Genomic DNA, 22,547 nt, shown 5'->3' with positions numbered 1-22,547 from the left:
ATTATTGTTTGGTACGATGTCTCCGACGGGTTTTTAATGTTGTCACTATTGAAGGCGGCGGCTCTGCGGCTTCTCCCAGTTGCCGACGTTGTATCCGCTCCATCTGGACAATTTTTTTTTTTTTTTTAAATTTTATAATATTCGGACTTCAGAGTGTATCATATGTTGATACTGTGATCTAGTGTTTTAGGCGATATTCTTTACTTTTAAGCAAATGTGACGTGGCAGTAATAAATCTGATGTGGCAGCTTTTAATTGAAGGGTGTAAATATAAGCTTTTACACAACATCTTTACTAAATTTGCACTCATATTAAAAACCTTGTAATCCAATTGTATTGTTGCCTAGCTCTCCCATGCAAGATTTATTAAACGATTTACTTAATACTCATGTGATTCATAAATAATAAGATCATTCACATATATTATAAATTACAAGATTTATTAAAAAATTTAAATCAATCACGTGATTATTAGGTAGATCTTATTATTTTCTGCTTTCTAGTTTGTTCCTCCAAATATTTTTAATGCTTTATTAGCTAATTCACCAACTCTTTAAATATAAGTTCATTGAAGGTTTCCTCAACAACAAAAATAAAATAAAAAAAATAAAATAAAATAAAGTCAATAAATTTAGTTGATGTGGCCCAAAATATTGATTGTTGGCCAAACCTTTGGACTATTATTTAGATGGGCTGGATTTTAGTACCCTGACTAGCCTATATAAATTTAGTTGATGTGGCTCAAAGTGTCTTTTGGGGTTGCATGAGAGGAGAGATGGAATTTGATCCATAACATGGAAGAGAGGGCCGAGGGCCGAGGGCTATCCCATTGAATATTTTCATTTATTTCAACAATTTCTTTCTCAATTATTGATATAATGTGTTGGGATTTTATGGTATATTTGCAATTGATTAGGTTTAATAATGTTGCATTACTTTTTTTTTTTTTTTTTTTTTGAAAATTGCAGTAAACCTACATGTGGTTTGACCCATTTTCACTTTGCCTACCTGTGGTTTTAAACTTAATAAAAAAAAAAAAAAAAAAAAAAAAAAAAAAAAAAAAACCACCAACCCTCATCTAATCAAGACCTCGGCCTTAGCATACCATCGAAGAGCAATGCCAATGTTTCTAAAGGATTTTGTGTAAGAGACATGAGCAGCTGCTAAAGCATACCTTGAATCAATGGCCTGCTTGATGAATCTCTTTCGTTCTTTATAGAGACACAAATCTTCATTTTTATCAGTTTTGGAGTTAGCACAACCCATTTTCTCAAAATCCAAACACTACCCCCACCACAATTGAACGAAAATCACTACATCAATAAGACCACCAAAAGCCGTGGCAATCTAGTCCTTGAAACAAACCCCATTATCTAAGCCTTCACAGTGAAATGAATCATTCAAAAAAAAAAATATTAAAAAAACACTTGAACAAAAGCTAATGAAACTAAAAATATGGACAATGAATATATTAAATTCAAAATTTCACTGCAATAGAACCACCAAGAGGCTTAAAAAACCCAACTTTCCACCACTTCATGAAACTGATAAAAATGAAGCTCTGCGTCTTTGTTCAAATGGGGTTTTTCATGTTTCTAGGGCTCATGAGGAAAAGTTTCAATGCTTCGTGTTTTTGATCCGTGTTATGTTCTAATTTGTATTAAAAATGTGTTTTTCTAATGTCTGAGAATGAGGTGGGTAACAAAGAGCAAACAGATTGAAGTTCAAGTGAGCAAAGTGTTAAGTTTTAAACTACAGGTAGGCAAAGTAAAAATGGGTCAAACCATAGGTGGGTTTATTGTAATTTCCCCTTCTTCTTTTTTTTTGAGAAAGAATGTTGCATTGCATGTACCATATACAAATTCTTCTCACTTTTATCTTGTGAGCAAAGTGTTAAGTTTTAAACCACAGGTAGGCAAAGTGAAAATAGGCCAAACCATAAGTGGGTTTACTGTAATTTCCCCTTCTTCTTTTTCTTTTTCTTTTTTTTTTTTTCCTTTTTTTTTAGAAAGAATGTTGCATTTCATGTACCATTTACAAATTCTTCTCACTTTTATCCTTATATATATGGACTCGGAGTGGAGTATTTTGTCTTCCCACATGAAACAGAGGGATTAGGACAATGTATTATCTGTAAAATTAGAAGAGAAAAGAAGAGTTGAAAAGTTGTGGAACTATTACTAGTAGAGACTAAGACTAGAAAACCTCAGCAAATAAGAAATTTAGTGAATGAAAAAGAACTGAAGAAGTATTGGAGAAAAATAATGTCAAGCTTCGAAAACAGTGCAAAATCAACAAGTTATAGACTTTTGGAGAAATAAGGGGCTATTTGGATTTTAAAAAATGCTCACTCTTCACTCATCACTCAAATATCATCACTCATCACTTATCACTGAAAATACCACAACTTCCTAAGATGGCACGTTTGGCACTTGTTTCCAACTTTGATAACTCAAAAAATTTTACTTTTTGTGGGACCCACGGACTGACTTAGTGCAGCTTTTACTTCTAATTTCTTTTTTTTCTTTTTTTTTTCTTTTTTCCTTCAACCCCCAATACCCAAACTCACCAAACCCAAATTGCTTTCAAGCACCATTCATTGCCTCCCTCTTCATCCATTCACCGAACCTAGCACCCAACTAAAAAAAACCATCACCATGCAAACCACAAAATATCAAACCAATCCACCATAGCAGATCTGGCCATTCACACCACCAACACCTTCAACACCACAACATATTACACTATAAAGCTTAGAAAGAACTAAAAGAGGGAAAATAGAAAAGAGAAAAGATTGTGAGAAGTGAAGGAAAAAAAAAAAAAAAAACCTAGATAGAGTCACTTGTTTAAAAAAAAAAAAAAAGAACACATGTAGAACTATAGAAGATGGCCGATGGGTGCTTTTGACCCTAAATGATTATGTACCCTAGGTTTTGTTAGTGGCAGTAGAGTGTGTGTGTGTATATATATTGAATATATGGATTTTTACTTTGAGATAATAAAGAGAAATTATTGAATATTTTAGTAGTCTCTTTGTTGGACAGGTACCGTTACAAGTCATTCTTAAATTATTTGATTATTAAGTAAAAATATTTGAAATTATTCTAGATTATATCTAAGGATTTTTGAAGAAGTGTTAGGGAGAAGTTCCTTTTGGAATAGCTTATGGAGGTAAGTAATTTTATCCTCATTGAGTTTTATTTTGCTTATATTAATGTATTTTTTTTAACTACTGAAAATTGTTTATAATTGTTAGAATTTTTATTTCTATTGTATTACTGATTTTAATAAAAGGATTATTACAAAATATATTTTAATACTGAGTATATGATTTTTATATACATGCTTGAATAAGATATATTTTGTTAGAAATTATGATTTCATATGTATGATTATGGACAATTTGACTATGAATTGATTCTGATACCCAAACTAATGGGGGTTATTCATTGATACTTTGATACCTAGACAATGGGGGTTATTCATTGGTACTCTGATGCCCAGTCACAGAGATATAGTGTGACCATAGTCATAAGATTGTTAAGAATATGAATTACGTTTGAATATTTGAACTATTTTGAGTCCTTAAAACTACATATATGATTTTGGAAATGTTTGAGTATTTGAACTATTTTGAGTTACTAAAACTGCTTATGTGTTTTTGGAACTTATTGTAAATTATAGTTTTGATATATATGAAAAACTGATTATTTTCTAATCCATTTATGATATATTTGTAAGATTTAAAATATTTGATCTATATATAAATTATTATTTTACAGATCTATTTGCTTGATAGAATTTTTTAGAACTTTGGTTACTTATTGAGTTGTTAACTCACCCCTCTCTTTCCCCTTTTAGATTCTTTTTATTTTTTTTTTATTTTTTTATTGGAAACATTTAACTAGATTCATTGATAAGGACCAAAGTCCATTGCAATTACATCATTTAAAATTTGGAGTTCAATAACAGGGGGAGTATCCTCCACCCATATCATACAGTCATCAACAGACAAAGCATTTCTAGTGAGTGAGTGAGCAGCTATGTTGCTATTCCTCCTGACATGCGCAATCCTCCACGACTTGAAAAGTCTTAAGCACCACTGTGAGCCTTCCACTATCTTTTGGATGGTCAAGGCTGGGGTTGTAGATCCCTTTAGAGCGTTCATCACTAGTAGAGAGTCCCCTTCCACCACAATATCCTTTAGACCCAAGTCCCATGCTAGCATTATGCCTATTTCTGCAGCTTTTGCTTCGGCTTCTAGAGCTCCCCAAGGAAACGCTATCTTCTTGCAAAGTGCCCCTATCAATTGCCCTTTGTCATTTCTTATATCCACCCCAATTCCACAGCACCTTTGTGCCTCGAACACAGCATCATTAATGTTTACTTTATACATACCTTAAGGGGGGGTGTCCAATGTTTAATCCGTGGGGCTGGTTGGGCTTCTTGGAGCATCGTTAGGCAAGCCTCACGAAATTCTGTCAAATATCTCCTTGCTTCCCCTGCAATAGTCTTCTCATTCTTGCACTTCCCCCCAAACCTGACAGAATTTCTGTTGTTCCACAGCAACCAAGTCGTGAAAGCAAGCACCTCCCAATCCTTTTCACCCGGAGATGCCATTAATAGCCGCACCACATCAAGAAAGATCGTTGGGGGTTGGCCAGGACTGTGTAGTTTGAAACTAGTCTCCCCCCAAGCTTCCTTTGCTACTTTACAGCCCCAAAAAATATGACCAGATGATTCACCCTCACCACACAGGTCACACTTGTCCTGCTTCACAACCTTTCGGTGCATGAGGCATTATTTCGTGGGTAGAACATTTTTGCATGCGCGCCATGGGAAATGCTTAACTTTGTTAGGACACTTCAAGCTCCAAATCAGCTTCCATATAGCCTCAATTCTTGATGTATCAAAGCATCCAGGTCTACTGTCATTGCCTTTTAAGACCTCAAGGTACCTGACTGCCACTCTACAAGCACTCTTGACATAAAGAATACCATTGGGGGTTTTAGCCCATACTTGGGTGTCCATTGAGTTCATAGGGCTGACTGGAATGCTTAGAATAGTCTCTGCTTCGAAGGGGAGGAAGGAGCTTCTTACCAAATCAACATTCCACTTAGCTTTGTCTAGTGCTATCAGATTAGCTACATTCTCCCCTATATCCATTGCAGGCCTTGGGGAAATAATTCTGCCGGACTCCGTGGAAGGAATCCATGCATCATCCCAGATCTTAATGCTCTTCCCATCACCCACACACCATTTAACCTCATCCTTTAACATTGGTTTGGCTGCCATCAAACTCCTCCAAATGTAGGAAGGGTTTTTCCCCACTTGGGCATCCAAAAAGGAGGAGTTTGCAAAATACTTTGCTCTAAGCACTCGATGGATAAGGGAGTCCGGTCGTTGTTGTATTCTCCATCCTTGTTTGGCAAGGAGCGTAAGATTGAACGCTTTCAAGTCTTGGAAACCCATGCCACCCTCCTTCTTTGGTTTACATAAGTTTTCCCACAAAACCCAAGCGATCTTCCTAGCATTTTCTTTCTTTCCCCACCAGAAAGCCCCAACCAAAGAATTTAATTTCGAGCATAACGAATTAGGAAGCTTGAAGCAATTCATGGTGTAGGTTGGTGTGGCTTGTGCTACTGCCTTTATTAGTATTTCCCTACCGGCATTGGACAACAATTTCCCCTTCCAACCCGCTATTTTCCTACTAACTTGGTCTTTGATACGATTAAAAGCTTTTTTCTTTCCCCTCCCCACCATCGGGGGTAAGTCTAAGTATTTCTTATGTTGTTGTACAATCTGTGCACCAAAAGTGTCCATCACCCCATTTTGGATATCAACCCTTGTGTTCTTGCTGAAAAACAAGGAAGTTTTGTCCCTATTAATCTTTTGCCCTGATTCCTTCTCATAGGTATCTAAGACCTCAGCCACCTGCTTACATTCCTCCATTGTAGCTCTACAAAATATTATACTATCGTCCGCAAAAAAGAGGTGTGAAACCAGTGGTGCTTGTTTACTTACTCCCACACCCTTTAACAGCCCTAAAGCTTCTTTCTTTCTAATTAGCGCAGACAGCCCCTCTGCACACAAAAGGAACAAATAAGGGGAAATAGGGTCACCTTGGCGAAGGCCCCTTGATGGTGCGATTTTCCCTCTTGGTTCCCCATTAATAAGCACCTCATAGGACACCATTGTTACACACATCATTACTAGGGAGATCCACCTCTCGCTAAACCCCATCTTCCTCATAATGACCTCAAGGTAACCCCATTCAACCTGGTCATAGGCTTTATTCATATCCAACTTAATGGCCATTAGACCCTTCTTCCCTTTTGTTCTTTTGGCTATTGTGTGCATGGTTTCAAAAGCCACCACCACGTTATCTGTTATGAGTTGCCCCAGAACAAAGGCACTTTGGGCTTTAGTGATCACCTCATGCAGGATTTTCTTCAGCCTATTCGCCAAAACCTTCGATATTAACTTATAAATTACGTTACACAGGCTGATTGGGCGATACTCCGTAATCTTTTAGGGGGTTTTTGATCTTAGGAATTAGACAAACATATGTGTTGTTAATGCCCCTTGGCATCACCCCTGTATTAAGAGCTTGCAAAACACAATGTGATACACTAACCCAACAATATCCTAGTATTTCTGATAAAAGATGGGAGACATACCATCTGGACCCGGTGATTTTGTGGGGTGCATTTGTTGGAGCGCTTGCCACACTTCTTCCACCCTAAACCTTTCCAACAACACATTGTTCATCTTAGGAGTTACCCTCTCACTCATTGCCCCCATGCTTGCTCCAAAGTTTAAAGGAAGGTCAAAACTGAATATTGACGAGAAATAATCCAATATGATCTTCTTTGTTGCCCTTTGCTCCTCATGCCATATACGTTCCTCATCCATTAGCCCCCCAATCCTATTCTTCTGTTGTCTTTGGCTGGCTGAGACATGAAAAAATTTTGTGTTCTTGTCCCTGTTTTGCAACCAAAGCACTCTAGACCGTTGGTTCCACATGATTTCTTGCTTGATGTGGAGCTCATTTATCTCCTTGCGGACTGCGTTTATCTCCTTAGCTGTTTCGTGGAGCAAGTTATGAGACTCAAGTTGTCAAAGGTGCTCTTGTTTTTGCTTTAAGCTCTTATACACATTCCCAAATTTATTTTGATTCCACCCTTTCAGCTGGCTTTGACACCTTTCAATCCTTTCCTGGACAGTCATAGCAGAGTCCTCATTATATTGGTTCCATGTCATGTCAACAATTTCTTTACATTCTGCTTCCCTCACCCACATTACTTCAAACATGAACCTTTTTTTTTTTTTTTTTTCTATATATATATATATATATAGTAATTTCCTGAAATATACTATTCTAGTATATTCTCATTTTTATTTATTTTAGAAAGTTTAAGATTTTTTTAAAACCCTTTTTTTTTTCAGTCATTCAAGAGAGGTAAGTGTAAATGATTTGCATTTTAAGGAATGTGAGTGTCTTATTCTAAATTAGGGAGGAGGTGGGCATAATAATGAAAACATCAGGAAAGGCAATTTGCCCTTATAGATATTTGTACGGCCCTCGCGTCGTATCCTATATTGGGCCTTAGACCCTGGCCTGGGTATATGGCCCATGAGGCCAATCCCTTTCTACCCGGCGGCCCACCCCCGGGCCACGCATACTGCAAGCCCGAGCCTTGCCTCTTCATCGTTTCTCGGCAACACCTTCCCAGGCAGTGATAGATATTTGACTCTCGGGACGCCCCGCGCTGTACCTACCCGGCCGTGCCTCGGAGAGCCACCGCTGCCGAGAACTATCGTAGAGGTGGGAACCAAGTTCCAACGCCACCCTCACCGTTTCCCACTCCTACCTGACCACCCACTTACGATCGATAATAGTGGACCGTCGGTTGCACTCGTTGGCAAGTAATTATGACCTCTCCACTAAACTATGGACTATAAATACATGAAGTTTTGAGAAGAGAGGGGTTGGGAAAAAAAAAGGGGAGAGAAGAGTGGCAACAGAAAAGTGAAACAGAGAACAGTTGAAGGGAGGAAGGGGAAGTAGTGTGTTGCCGAGAGAGAGAAAAGTGATCTCATTGAGTTCTTAGTTGGAGAACTACCCATAGTAGGAAATTCGGCCCACCAAACAAATAAGTTGTGAGCCCAAGTGGGGCTGAGCCCATAGGCCTCATTTGCGACCCGCACAATATTTATATAGTAATTTCCTGAAATATACTATGCTAGTATATTCTCATTTTTATTTATTTTAGAAAGTTTCAACATATGACGTCTGCTCCTGATGTGGGGATTGAATCTCAGATCTCTTATTCAATCATAAAAGACTTTACCAGTTGAACTAACTAAAACTCACCATTTATTCTTATGTGAATATAATTGCATTATTTTGGGAGACTAATAGGATTGTTCATTTCTATTACATTAATTCTATATCAGTTGTCAACTTCTGTTTAATTATGTGAGCAATAGTGCACTACATATGAGCCAAGCCTTATTATTATTATTATTATTATTATTATTATTATTATTATTATTATATGTAGTTTACAGTGAGTATACAAAGGATATTGAGGATTCAAATTCTATTATTTAACTAATTAACTCACATACCCTAAATGCAGCAACCCCCACATCCAATTTCCAACCCCCACACAGTTTTCCTGATCCCACACCCTCTTACCCTTCTTCAATCAACCAGCAACAACCCAATGACTCTTCCCTTCACTCTGCCATTAACCTCCTTAATCTCAACTCCATAACTCACCATACTGAAGACACCTCCAATCCTTTTAACCAACAGGATGGTACAAACTTGACTGAACTAAACAGATCACAAACAACCCCTCCAACCCCAATTAACTCACCCACTTCTAAACCCATCACCACTGTCAACAGAGATTCAGTGAACCTTCCTAACACTGAACCAAGTAATAACAATTCCAACCCCAATTAACTCACCCACTTCTAAACCCATCACCACTGTCAACAGAGATTCATTGAACCTTCCTAACACTGAACCAAGTAATAACAATGGTTTTTCACAACCTATCAACTCTAGCAATGCCAATTTCTCTATGAGACCTTCATGGTTACCACCAAATGATTCAAATCTTAAGTGGACCTGGATTGAAGGGTCTGGTCCTTTTATCACAAATGGCCAAAGCTGTCATTCACAGTTTGAAGCCTCTGATACTAAAAGTGATACCACTACTGTAATGTTTAATTTAGATAAATTGAATGAAGACAGACCAGAAGTTAGACAGGATCAACGATGGGCTAAAGGTTGCATTCCAGAGTCTCCTGACTCCATAGAATCCTTGGTTCAAAGGGTCAACTGCGGGAGATTTAGATTTGAACTAGGGAGCTCAAGTCATGGGCCAAGTTTGATTGATCCACTTGCTAGGGTGGCCCATATCAGTGTTGAACAGAGTCAAGATTTAACACCCCCTCAACATCACGTGCATGCAAGCCCAACCCGTGAATGTCAACCCAATTCTTCTGAGGCCACAGTGGGTGAATTAGGCCCATTTGAACTTCTTAACTTAGGACCAGGACCCCCCCTCCATCACTAGTTCTCTACCTTCTTCCTCTCTGAACACTTATCTAAGTTGCAGTGAAGCATGGGATTCAACTACTGAAATTGATGCCATCAGAATCAGCTCTAGGAAGAGAATTAGAAAAGAGTTTGAGAAGTTTGGTAGAAATATAAAACAGATACTTTGCTGTGCTTTGTTTGATGAAGATGTTCTTCAAGTGCAAGCTGTAGCAACTCCAGAAATATCCTTAGACAATTGCTCCCCGGTCTTTCATGCTGAATCAGTTTCAGGGCTTCGGGAAGCTGGCCTTCAACAACTTCCCAAGCAGCCATGAGGATCCTCAGCTGGAACTGTAGGGGGCTGGCCAACCCCCTGCAGTTCTACAATGCCAAAAAAAGGCCCAAGAGCACAAGCCAGACATAATATTTCTAATGGAGACAAAGTTGGTTCAAAACAAAGGCAGAGATATTTTGGAAAAATGTGGGTTTAGTAATGGTTGGGAATTTCCAAGGGAAGCTCTGAGTGGTGGTTTACTTCTTGGCTGGCACCAAAATGTGAAGCTCAGCATCCAATATGGCTCCAAGCACTTAATCCATGCTGATCTCTTTGACAACAAAGGTATCAAACAGCTTTCAGTCAAAGGCAAAATACCAGACCAAGTGAGAAGCAGAACTTACAAAGAATTCCTCACCAAACCTGGCAGATCCTTATCAAAGTGGCAGCTAGCAGAAATAGGAGAACTAAGAGATTTGGCTTTGCTTTTGAAGCTACTACTATGGCAGGGGTCACTATCTTCAGAGGTGCAGCAAACAGTAGTAGACAATCAATATATATGGTGACTCAGAAGGCAATGGTGGAAGCAATTTTCAAAGCCAAAGATCATGGTTTTAGCAGAATGCTTGCTTTATGCAACCATAAAAAGCTAGTCCAAATCTGCAACCTGTACAGCAAACCCTCATGGCAAGATCAAGCTCTCCTTGCTGACCTTTGGCAATTGAAGCAGCAAAGCTTGTGTATATTTGTCCTTTTTGTTCCTAGACTAGTAATGTCCTGGTCTTTTTGTATCCTGAACTAGCCTGCTAAGGCTTAAACTTTGTATTCTCCTTAGTTTATATAATGTTATGCAGCTGGTATCAAAAAAAAAAAAAATTCACATACATTGACGCACAGTTTTCACGTAGGGGGCACCATACTGTGTTGCATACTACAGCCAGTGTTAAGCGTAGGCCTACTACCAAGGCCCTTACGTAATTCATTTGGTTTTGAAACATTCACTCTATGAATATGTTAGAACCTCTCTCAGTCAATGTGACACTTTTTTCTTTTTCATTTTTGGATAAGCCCCTATTTATCACATATGATCAGTTTGCACAAGAAACACTTGAGTTTGCTCAAGAAGAACTTTGGTTTTGGGATTGAACAATTGGAATTTCAAACAAAAGAAGAATTCATGGAATTATTAAGAAATATATTCCGCAAAGGAACAAATTATCTTCGGGAGTATTTTTCTTCTTGTGCGTCTATGTGTGGAGGAAATAGGAGGTCAGTGTTATGTCGAGGCAATAAACATTGCCTTTGAAAAGAGAAAAGCAACTAATGAGGTGATGACTATGAGCAATAGACAAAAAATTTGACAATATTTTTCACACCAACTGATATGACAAGCTTTTAATGGTCTCATTTGAACCCACTACTGACATCACTTCTTTACCTACCACTAACAATTTGCCACAGCAGTGAGTGTCAAATTTTTTTTTGTCTCGATAACTATTGACTTTATAGCATAAAGTGACCTCAACAAAAGAATTTAATAAATATTTCGCCAATGGATTGGAGTGCTGCTATAGACTTACTGTGGCGACAATGTCTCCCTTGAAACAGCGAGATTGTCCAATACAAATATCTCAAAACAAGCTAGCTGCAATTTATAACCAAAAGATTTTGTTTTAGGCAAAACTGTTGCCTTAATAAACCCAGCTCGCAGTAACAACCTAATTAATTCAATACACAAGCAGAGGACTAGCCATCACATGTACTGGAACTTTAGGGTAGTGTACAAGAAAGAAAGCACTTTAAGATACGTGGCCTCAGATGGCATATTATACCAAACTTCTGACATAACATTCCTTCTTTCATAGTGACTATTGCTGCAGTCCATCAAGCAATAGGTTGATAGTTAAATAGTAAATATAGGAATAAACGTAAGGTTGATTAGAAACTTAATGGAGTTTATACACAGACAAAAAAAAAATTATGAAACCCTTTTAATCAGAAAAATCATGAAAAAAGAAATCCATTCTACCTGTTGAGTGTGTGAAATGTCACCATCTGCAGGAATGACGGGGACTTTCTACAAAACATGAAACAAGGAAAATTCAATGAATTAAATATAAAATGTCAAAACAAATAAAAGTCAACATGCATGAACATGAAACTTAGGGATTATTTCTAACCTGGGGCTTCCATCCCAACTCATCAGGACAACGAAAAGTGGCTTCATTAACATCTTGATGCTCAATGGCAAACCTTGTTGCACCACTATTAACTCCAATGTGTAGCTGGAGAAATATAGTTAAAGAGGGTTAGATACATAATGCATAAATACAGAATTACAATGGAGTCCAAAGTGTAGATTCTTGGTCTGGTTTAGGATTAAGGTTCTAAAATGCACGATTAATAAATTGTCAATAATGGTTTATTTATTCAAAAAACCACGCATAAATTCATAATTTGAGCATAGCTGCAGAGGAGATCAGAAATGTGGGCAACTGACCCAAATAATTTTTCCAGAAGTTGAAGATTCAGAATCCTTTCCACCAATGGCAGATTGCAATGTCTAGTATAGGGAAGCAAGTGCTCCCTGTCCCGCAGTCTCAAGAATGCTGCAACTCCCAAGAGTTAGACCTTTTGGCAATCCCTTTTTCTTCACATACTCTGTGAGATTACTGACAATTGTCTCAGTTGGATTCTCTAAAATTCCATGGAATTTCTTAAATCCCGTCACATGAACTGTTACTGCTACTGCAGGTGCAAGAGGCCCTTCAGACCCCATTTACCAGTTATTGAGATATAACCAAAAATGCGTTATAGCATCAAAATCGAAAGTAATATCTAAGTACCTGCATCAAACAAGAGAAAATGAATTAGTCAGTGTAGTCAAGAAGCCACAAAGACATCATCAGCTTGCTGAACTAGGAAAGCTATAACATCTACCTCATCAACCTACATCTCAAATTTCACAAACTACTTTCCTACCCAAAAAATACAATTTTCATAGGCTACTTTCACACAGATTATATCAATGCCCAACATAGAATTTTCATTTTACCATTCAATCCTAGAAAGCCATAATCTTCTTTTTCTTTCTCCTTATCTATCCTTTTTTTATGCTAATACAGTCTCCAGGGCTCTTCAAGCACCAAAATATTTTCCAGGCATGTATAGTTCTCCCATCCCACGTGTTCAAAACCATAACAGGAATAGATCCCAAAGGTTACCTCCCAAAAGGGTTGGTGGTAGAATTCAAAGTTTCAAACCCATTTTACTGTCCCTATGATGCCTTAAATACAGCTAGAGTGATGCAGGGCAAAGGCAAAAACACAGAACAAGATAAACCTTAGGCTTCACCAGTAAGGGTTCTAGGCATCACCACCAAGCTAGAGAAAGAAAATCACAATTCCATATCATCATCAAATTCAACATAACAATAATGTTTACTGTGGGCCTATAAATAAGGTGCCAGGTTACATCAAATAAGGCAGCGAAATCAAATCATAATCAAGATAGCAATTAAATCCCTTAAGACATTCAAAATAATCCGGGCGGTGTCCACACCATAGAGCCACTCAACTTAACCCCTAGATGTTAATGAAGCCATAATCTAACAGTTATACCAAGAGATGATAATTGAGGGTCCAGAAGGCTATAATGTTAAAGGAGAGATTTCACAGGCCATTGCAAATCCGGCATCACATTTCAGGTAATATTGATATTCTGCTATAGTAGAGATTTTATATAATTCTATTAGAGCAGCTTTTTCTTGTTCCTTTTAATCAAAAACTAATGGGTTTTTTCTTCTTTTGGCTTGGATAATGAGAAGATTGATGGGACTATTATGCCACCAGATGGACCCAATTCATGGCCAATAAAAAGTAGTAAGAAACAATGGAATGTCATTGCATGGGGGTGGTATCATAGATGGCAGAGGAGAGAAATGGTGGAACTATCCATGCAAACCACAAAAATACCGACCTTCCCCACCCCCCCCACAACCCTCTCTTCTAATATCACTTTTTGACTTCACCACCACTGAAAATTTGTTTACTTATTTGCTGTATATCAATGTAACAGGCACCTAATGGGACAACACTGCCTAGTGTTTGTGATAGCCCAGTTGTAAGTGATAAACACAGTTAAAACATTTCTGGAATACTTGTTTCCATCTTAAAAAGTGCATTTCTTAAAAATTAATCTTCAAAATTTGTGATGCAAGCCATAAGATTCTTCATGAGTTCCAATTTGACAGTCCAAGGACTTAAAAGTTAAGAACAGCCCCCAATTTCATTTACGGTTTGACGTTTGTCAATACGTCGATATAGAGTTGCTCAACATAAACTCACCTGCTCAAAGTCCCAACACCGATGCAATTCACATTGAGAACACAAAAAATGTCAAAATATATAATTCAGTTATATCCAATGGTAACTATATAGATATCAATTTTTCATGTCTCTGTCCTGTTCTATTTCAAAGACTCAGTGCATTTTGGTTATTTACCTTCCTTGTATAGGTGATGACTGTGTATCAATTGGAGCTGGATGTTATAACGGAGATACAAGGAATATAACTTGCAGTCCAAGTCATGGAATAAGGTAACAAAGTGCTTTCATAGAAAAAAACTCCAATATTTGCGATTTTTGCCTTAATAATTTTTACAGTTTTCTTTTATCTTTAAAGCTTATTCATAGTCCCTACTTTGTGCAAGTTTTTGCTGAAACTTGATCCTCTTCAATGGGTGCAGTATTGGAAGCCTAGGCATTCGAAATTCCCGGGCATGTGTTTCTAACATCACAGTGAGTGATTCAGTCATCAAGCATTCAGATAATGGTGTTAGGATCAAAACATGGCAGGGTGGATTAGGTTCTGTATCTAAAGTGACATTCCATAACATATACATGGACACCGTCCAAAACCCAATTATCATAGACCAATACTACTGCCTGACCAAGAATTGTCCCAACCAAACCTCTGCAGTTTCCATTTCTGATATCTTGTACTCAAACATAAAAGGCACATATGATGTAAGAAGCCCTCCCATGCTTTTTGCTTGCAGTGACTCTCTCCCATGCACAAACCTCACACTTTCTGAACCCCAATTCCAGCCATGAGAACCCCTAACTTCCCAAATGGACCAAATAATGCCTACACATGAGAACCCCAATTCCAGCCATCAAAACAGTGTTCCCAACTTGCCAGCACATATTAGCAACTATCAAGGAGGTATTGTAGGAATACAAAGCTTAACAGAACAAGATAGGCTGATCGGCACACAGCACTTTAGGCTAGAGCTTTTGTGTCGTATTGTCATTAGTGTCGTTTGGCACTGATATCCTGGACCAAAGTGTTGTTCAGCACTCCTGGTCAGGAACCCAATTTTCCAATCCTGCCTTCATTCATCAAGTCATTTTGAGTTTTGGGTTGAGTTCCTTTCAAACTCCATAGAGACTAAAGTTCTCCTTCATGGTTCTCTCATCCAATAATTCCTTATGAGGATCTACCATGATGTACCCAACGATTGTTAAGTTTATTTTTAGAGCCAAATCTTCAATTGCTTCTACTTGGAAACTCCAATGACACCCAAACCAAGTCATTCCTAGAAGTATATACCTTTGCCATAAATGAAGTTCCGAATGATTTACTTGAGGGCAATGACTTGAGCCTGGATTAATGACAAACTCATCCAACCCAAATAATTTGAGAGAATCCTGTTCTGTTAAAAATCCCAAACAAAAACAATGTTTTGAAGGAAAGTTAACCTAAGCATTTGTATTTCTATTTTAGCTAGAGGAAAGTTAAAAATATTTTTTTAATCATAAATTATTATAGATATATTTTCAAATGTTTGAATATATTAATTAATCATTATGAAAATCAGCGTCACCTGCAAAATTCTAAGCAACAAAAGAATTTGTAAAACTCAACTACCTATAACTACAAACAAGCTGCACATTATATAATAGAACAATGTTAACAATATAGCAAAAGAATACCAAAGGTAGGAAGGGTGGGCCCAATCTCTCCCAATTTCAGCTTGTACAAAATGATAGTCTTGCCCACTGCATGAAGACCCACCATTAGAATACGCATCTCCTTGGCAAAAGGCCAGCTAAAAAGCTTGGTGAAAGAGAACCCCATCTTTTATCTCAAGCTGAATTCCCAAAATCACAAGTCAAAGACCAAATCAACCTAACAAGAAAACACTCATACATAATAATTATCTCATTATAATGATTTTGCAGTAACCTACAGCATGACTTTTATAAACCTTGTTGTATATTTAACAAAGCCTATGGGATTATCTATCTTATACTTTACCAAACATGACATCACTAAGTTAACCGTGTGTATTTCAAAAAGATTGGTTTTCTTTAAGCATAACATCACTAACTAAAACTAAGAAACCTAACCTAAGTTAGGCTAGGAAATCACAATCTACATACAAAAAAATGAAATTACAAAAGCTCCAAAAGAATCAGCTCTTTGTGTCCATGAAATATAATCAATCACTAACTATTCTTCAGCTATATGATCGCAAGTTGGGAGTTTCCAACTCAATTCATTTAGTTTAAATCGTCAATGTCAAAATGATTATAACATGAAGTTAATTTTGTATTGCACTACAACCTAAGTTGCTTCTCTCTTAGACAATTCAAGGAGAAGCACATACAAAATTATCAGCTAACTCCTTGAGTTGATAAACCAACCAAGCTAGACTAACAAAATTTGACTTGAGTCCACAACACAAAAGCACCAAAAGGCTTATAAGAGGGGGAAAAAGGGAGGGGGGAGGGGGGGGACTCAGTTTACAAAAATGCAACTCCAAAATTTAATTTCATTGGAGGGAACATCTATTATCATTAATTCCATTGGCTAAGGGACGTATAACCACACAAAAAATGCCAGACTTTAGAGCAACGATATTTGGCATTAACCTTAAATAAGAAAAAATTTTGAAACAACTATCCAGGAAAATAGGTTCCAACTTCCAAGCAACAACATGAGTGCACAATGAAATCACAACAAAAGATAGAACAATTAAAGGTACAAACAATCATGCATACATAAATGAAATAGAAAATCATCTTTAGAAACTATAAAATTTACTTGAAATGATACACATCTTTTAAAGATTGACATGTGATGGATAAAATATGAAATTTGTCCTTGATGTTGAGAAACTAAAAAATCTTCACTTAGGCTTCTGGAGAAATTCTTGAATGTTCTTATCTACTTGATTAGATGACAACAAGTCAAAAAACATGCTTGCAACTGTCGCATTTGCTGAAAAACCCTTGTCAACCATTATTTCAAGATATTTAATTGCCTTTGATGTCTCATTATGTTGCAATAACCCTTGGATTATTGTGTTATATGTGCGATCGTCAGGTGAACAACCGCTCCCATCCATTTTCTCAAATATCTCACTTGCTTCTTCTAGCAGTCCCTCTTTGCAAAGCCCTTTGAGCATTATGGTGTAAGTTCGAACATTGGGTTGCAATCCTTTTGCAGGTAGACTATAAAAGAGTTCTCTTGCAACTTTAAGATTCCCGACATTACACAAACCGTCAATCAAAATGTTGTAAATCACAATACTGTTGCCCAACGTTTTGTCTTCCATCTCAAGAAACACTTTTATTGCTTCAACAACTAGTCCATTCTTACACAGGCCGTCCAACAAGATAGCATAAGTTTGGGGATCTGGAAGTTGGCCACATGCCTGCATCTTAAGAAATAGGTCTAGTGCAGCCTGGGGTCTCTCCACTAGACAAAACCCACCTATAAGAGTGTTATAAGTCACAATGCTAGGAGCCACTCCCTTGTTGGACATTTCATTAAAGAGATTCATTGCCTCATAAATTTTTTTATTTTTACAAAACCCATTAATCAATGTGTTATAGCTAACAACATTAGGTGAACAACCTCTCTCAACCATCATGTTCAATGCTTCGATGGCATCGTTCAATTTATTTTGCAGACAGCATCCATCAATTAAAGAGTTATAAGAGACTACGTCAGGCTCAATACCTCTTTGAATCATCTTATCAAAAACTTTTTTTGCCTCTATCAACATCCCCTCTTTGCAAAATGTGTCCACCAATATGTTGAAGGTCCACACACTTAGCACGATCTTCCTCTGTGCCATCTCGTTCAACAAAGTAGTAACCTCTCTCCACCTGCCGCAATTGCATAGGCCTTGAATTAAGGAATTGTAAGTGACAAGGTTCGGCTGAATGCCTTTACTCATCATTTCAGATAAAAGGTTCAAAGCCTCAGTTACTGATCTATCCTTACATAAACTATCAATGATTGTGCTATACGCTGTCAGATCAAGCTCAAAATTCCCTTCTTCCATCTTCCTAAGCAACCTAATAGCCATACTAGTCTGTCCAATCTTACACAGAGCATTCAGTATTGTTCCACAAGTAATTGCATTAGGCTTATACCCATTCTTCTCCATTTCTTCTACCAACCTCACAGCTCCAGTAATGTTACCTTGAAGACAGAGACCCTTGACAAGGGTGTTTAGAGTAACAGAGTTTGGGCGATAACCAAGTTTCAAAATTGTTGCTAAGACAGAGAACCCAAAATCTAGACAGTTTAAATGGCAGAAGCAGTTAATCAAAACATTGAGAGTATAAACATCGGGAGAGATTCCGAATGATTCAATTCGTTTAATTAGAGAAATGACTACTGGGTAATGCTTCATTCTTGCAATGCCACCCAACACGTGATTAAAATTGGCAATGGAAGGCAAAGGGCGCGTGTGAAGCATTTTATCAAACAGGTCTAAGGCATCATCAACATTCCTAAAGCTTCTAGGTTTGCACTGATCTCTCACAGGTTTCAAGAATTGATTTTGATTGTGATTGTGATTCGGGGTTTTTTTAGCACTAGCAATACTAGCAGCAGTAAGAGTAGAATAACAATAAGAACGAAAACAAGTGTGGGAAGAACGAAGAAGCGTACCCATTTTCCTGAAGATCCAACAAACAATTCGGCAGCCGAAATCAAAACGAAACGATAGAGTTTGAGAATTGAGAAAGAGAGAGATAGAATTAGAGAATCGGTTCGGGTCGGATCGGTCGGTTTTGAGGGCAGTTTACTGGAACTAATGGGACAACACTGCCTAGTTCTTGCGACAGACCAGTTGTAAGTGACTTAAAAAGTGCATTTCTTAAAAATTAATCTTCAAAATTTGTGATGCAGCCCATAATCAAGAAGCTTTGTCTGAACTAAATCATGGAAAAAAGAATAGTGGGCCATGTAACTTTTTGGGGCATGCAGATGTTATCTCTAGAACTATGTAAGGAACTTGATAATAAATGAAGATAAGAAGAAGAAATTGATTTGAATCACATATAATTCTTTCACGGGTTGTTTCATAACTAAATTGACTTTGGTATAACTTGCAAGTTTTACAAGAGAGGCCTAATTGGAACAATCTGGGCCCATTATCTTATTTTCAAAATGTGTTTTGCCAGCAAGAGAGGAAAATGCATGTAGCAATGGTTTGGCTATTGCGCACAATTTTGCAAACCAATTGCACAAACATCAATAACAAATGACTTCCAGATTTAGCAAGCAGTCAGTATTGTATGAATGGGCTGCCATTCATACAATACTGTATGAATTCTGTATACACACAGAATGGGCATGTATGAATAGACAACAATGGTGGGCTGCCACACACATGCTAAGCCTATTGCTTCAGGCCCAGGATGGCGATAACTTTGCCAGAAACAAGTTATAAAATGGACCGATGTGGGGAACTAATTGGGGTAACGCATAAAAGGGGAGGGAGCCGTAGCTTCAGCCTCGGCAATTGGGCGTTTAGATTCATTTGCTAATGGTTGGAATTGGATAAAAGTACTGTACCTTTAAAAATTAAGGGCTTGTTTAGTAATACTACCTGCGTCCCCTTTTTTTTGTCCTCTATTTCATTTTGAGATATCCCAAAATATTGTCCTGTTTTTAAAAATAAAAGTCATTAATTTACTAATGTTCCTATTATACCCCTATTAATTTACTAATTCAATTTTTTGATAAATTTTTTTAAGGATAATTTTGGAAACTTATATATTTTTAAAAGATAGACAAGACAATAAATGATGTTCCTTTAAAAAGTTTGACTTTTCAAATAGGACAAAAAAATTGGGACGGAGGGAGTATTATTTAAGCAACGTTGTTTAAGTATTTTAGAAATACTTGTAAGTGAAAAAGTGTTGTGAAAATATATATTATGTTGTTTAAATAATAAAAAAATTGTTGTTCAAACAACATTACCAAACAGACCCTAAAAATTTGTAAATATGTGGCATTAAGTTTCACCCACCTAGTTAAATACTAAAGAGTTCAAAAATAAGTAAAAATATAAACTATTATATCTACTGCTTCAAATATATCAAAATCATAGTTAACGATATTTTATATGTGGTATTTATAGTATCGGGTACAAAAAGTTCTATATTATAAGGATGTAAAAAAAATTCTTAAGTATTGTATTACGCATAAATGCGTAACGTATGAATCATTCCATATCATATGAATTGTATATATCATACTATATATGAACATATGGTTTAAATTAAGTTTATTATTAAAATTTTGGGCTTTGACTTTAGCCCAAATGCTTTTCTACTTTATTTTAAATTGAATAATTAGGCTACTATTAACTCAATACAAAAACCTGACATGAGTTTTTTGTTTTATTTTTATTTTATTTTTAGGAAGTGTATTTTCATAGCTTATTTTCCTTAGCTCTCTCTCTCTCTCTCTTCTTGTATAACTCAAAACCTTTTTTTTTTTTTTTTACATAGTTTTAACTTCTGATAGAGCAAGTGATAATTAAAGTATAATTAAAAAATAATTAAATTTTATTTTAACTTATATATTATGTTTTAACACTTTACATTTGAGAAATTTCAATATGGATATTATAAATATATTTTTATTTGATTTATTTGGTTAGTGTTATAAAATATTATAGCATAAGTGATAATTAAAGTAGTCATTTTGCATATGTTCCAATTTTATAATAAATCAATCTAACCTAATTCTAAAGGATTGATTGGGTTGGATGGTGTGGGGGGAGAAGCCCAAAGCTACTAAATAGGCCCGGAACCCACTGATTAAGGGCAATGGTGTTTCCGAGAATTAATAGATGGTTGGGGCGGCCCACCTAAAGCAGGAAGCCCTGAAGCAGAAGGGAAGTGTCGTCCGAGGAGGCCACCATTTGTCCGAGGATGTCTTTCTCCTCGGCTATGATGAGCTTTAATCAAACGAATGTGTGAAAAGTCCGACTAACCTCCCCAACGATCCCAACGGTGATGATGGACTCTGAGTGGATCCGGAAATGATCAGAACTAGAAAATATCTGAAGGAAAGGCTGGTACCACCGCATTTAATGCGCTGCAACAGCTTTTCTGGCCGCATTTATGTGGAGAAGACCCCTGAACAGTGCAACCTCAGCTACCGCCACTCACAAAGAACTAAAGTAGACACACGACATGACATGCACTCGAGTGGATGCGTGGATAAAGAACAAGTGGATGATGGAGATTATAGGAAGAGATACTATATAAAGAAGAAGGGTTCCCTGATAATAGAGGAGAAGAAGAAAAAAGAGAAAGAGAAAAAAAAACTTTATTGTAGCCCTGAACGTTGTAATCGCTGTTTATTCAATAAAACACCTCTTCGGACATTCATTCATGGAGTTATCCGATCTTTAGTTCACGCTATCATTATTGCACGTGACCTAGCTGACTGTTCTGTGCTTCATAACCAGCCCAGCTCTTTTGCCCACTCTCTACAAATTCATTGTTCTGGGTTCGTTGGGCCTATAACCAATCTCTTTTGGGTTTAGGCTACAAAAACAGACCCTACAGATGGATTTGTTTGGTTTGTTGAACTAAATTTAAAATAATAATAATAATAATTATTAGGAATAATAATAAGAATTCCATTCAACTATCTGATCATATTATTCAATAGATAATTACAATTTTCACAATTGGATCTTATATACCAAGAAATTATAGCGAAGTCTTTAGGAGTAAGAGTAACTTGCCGCATTTGATTGTATTTGATTTTATTCTAAAACACTCTCCTAGAGTAAAAAATGAAAATTATCATTAATAAGTTCTTATACTCCTCCTTCTCAAAAAAAAAAAAAAAAAAAAAAAAAGTTCTTATACTCCTGCATGGAAAGATGGTTGTCACCTCAACTTTGATTAAACATGTCCAATCTTCTCCTCCACAAAATGTCCGTTCTTTATTTTTTGTGGCTTTCATTTCGTCTTTTCCATTCTCTTTAGCTAGGATTTTTCATTTTTTATATTGCGAGAGATTGGCAACCATTGAAGAAATCAGTCCTTTGGGGGACAAATTTGACCTTAAGTTGACGAACCCATTGATCCAAACTCACTACCATTTTCATTTCCAAATCCTAAAATATAGAAATCCTCTCTCTCTCTCATACCCGTTATCAAACATCTTGAACACACACCAAGTTCACACCAAGCTCTAATCTCTATTAAAACTAGACTTGGGATTGTTTAGATTTCTATGGTTGATGTTCAAGATTGCTTTTGTGGTTGACAAAATCAGGAATGATTTTTTTTTTAATCTATAAAGATAGTGTGCTCGGTTGAACATAAAACCTCAATTTTTATGTCATGTTTCAAACTAATAAACTCACCATCTCATACT

At 36.8% G+C, this 22,547-nt stretch overlaps 1 protein-coding gene and 1 pseudogene across 2 annotated transcripts; one reads left to right on the top strand and one right to left on the bottom strand.

Moving 5' to 3' along the window:
* Positions 1 to 11,178: 11,178 nt before the first annotated feature.
* On the bottom strand, positions 11,179 to 19,259 carry LOC112021550 (putative pentatricopeptide repeat-containing protein At1g12700, mitochondrial). Of its 2 annotated transcripts, none has more exons than XM_065767794.1 (6): positions 16,944 to 19,259; positions 15,830 to 16,025; positions 12,334 to 12,679; positions 12,014 to 12,118; positions 11,863 to 11,910; positions 11,179 to 11,707 (listed from the first exon to the last, which is right to left on the bottom strand). In XM_065767794.1, the coding sequence occupies exon 1, from the start codon at positions 18,808 to 18,810 to the stop codon at positions 17,029 to 17,031; it is 1,782 nt and encodes a 593-aa protein (XP_065623866.1). In that variant the 5' UTR covers positions 18,811 to 19,259; the 3' UTR covers positions 11,179 to 11,707; positions 11,863 to 11,910; positions 12,014 to 12,118; positions 12,334 to 12,679; positions 15,830 to 16,025; positions 16,944 to 17,028. The 2 variants fall into 2 exon arrangements, with proteins under 2 accessions (XP_065623866.1, XP_065623867.1); XM_065767795.1 differs by having other exon boundaries at positions 15,830 to 15,987.
* Positions 13,598 to 14,947, top strand: LOC112021730 (polygalacturonase At1g48100-like; annotated as a pseudogene).
* Positions 19,260 to 22,547: the final 3,288 nt, after the last annotated feature.

The sequence above is a fragment of the Quercus suber genome, unplaced genomic scaffold (assembly GCF_002906115.3).
Source record: "Quercus suber isolate HL8 unplaced genomic scaffold, Cork oak 2.0 scaffold_848, whole genome shotgun sequence".
Lineage (NCBI taxonomy): Eukaryota > Viridiplantae > Streptophyta > Magnoliopsida > Fagales > Fagaceae > Quercus > Quercus suber.
This window is presented reverse-complemented; position numbering and strand designations above follow the sequence as displayed.

Coding starts and splice junctions, on each gene's coding strand:
- LOC112021550 (XM_065767794.1), bottom strand. CDS start 18,810: ATGGGTACGCTTCTTCGTTCTTCCCACACTTGTTTTCGTTCTTATTGT.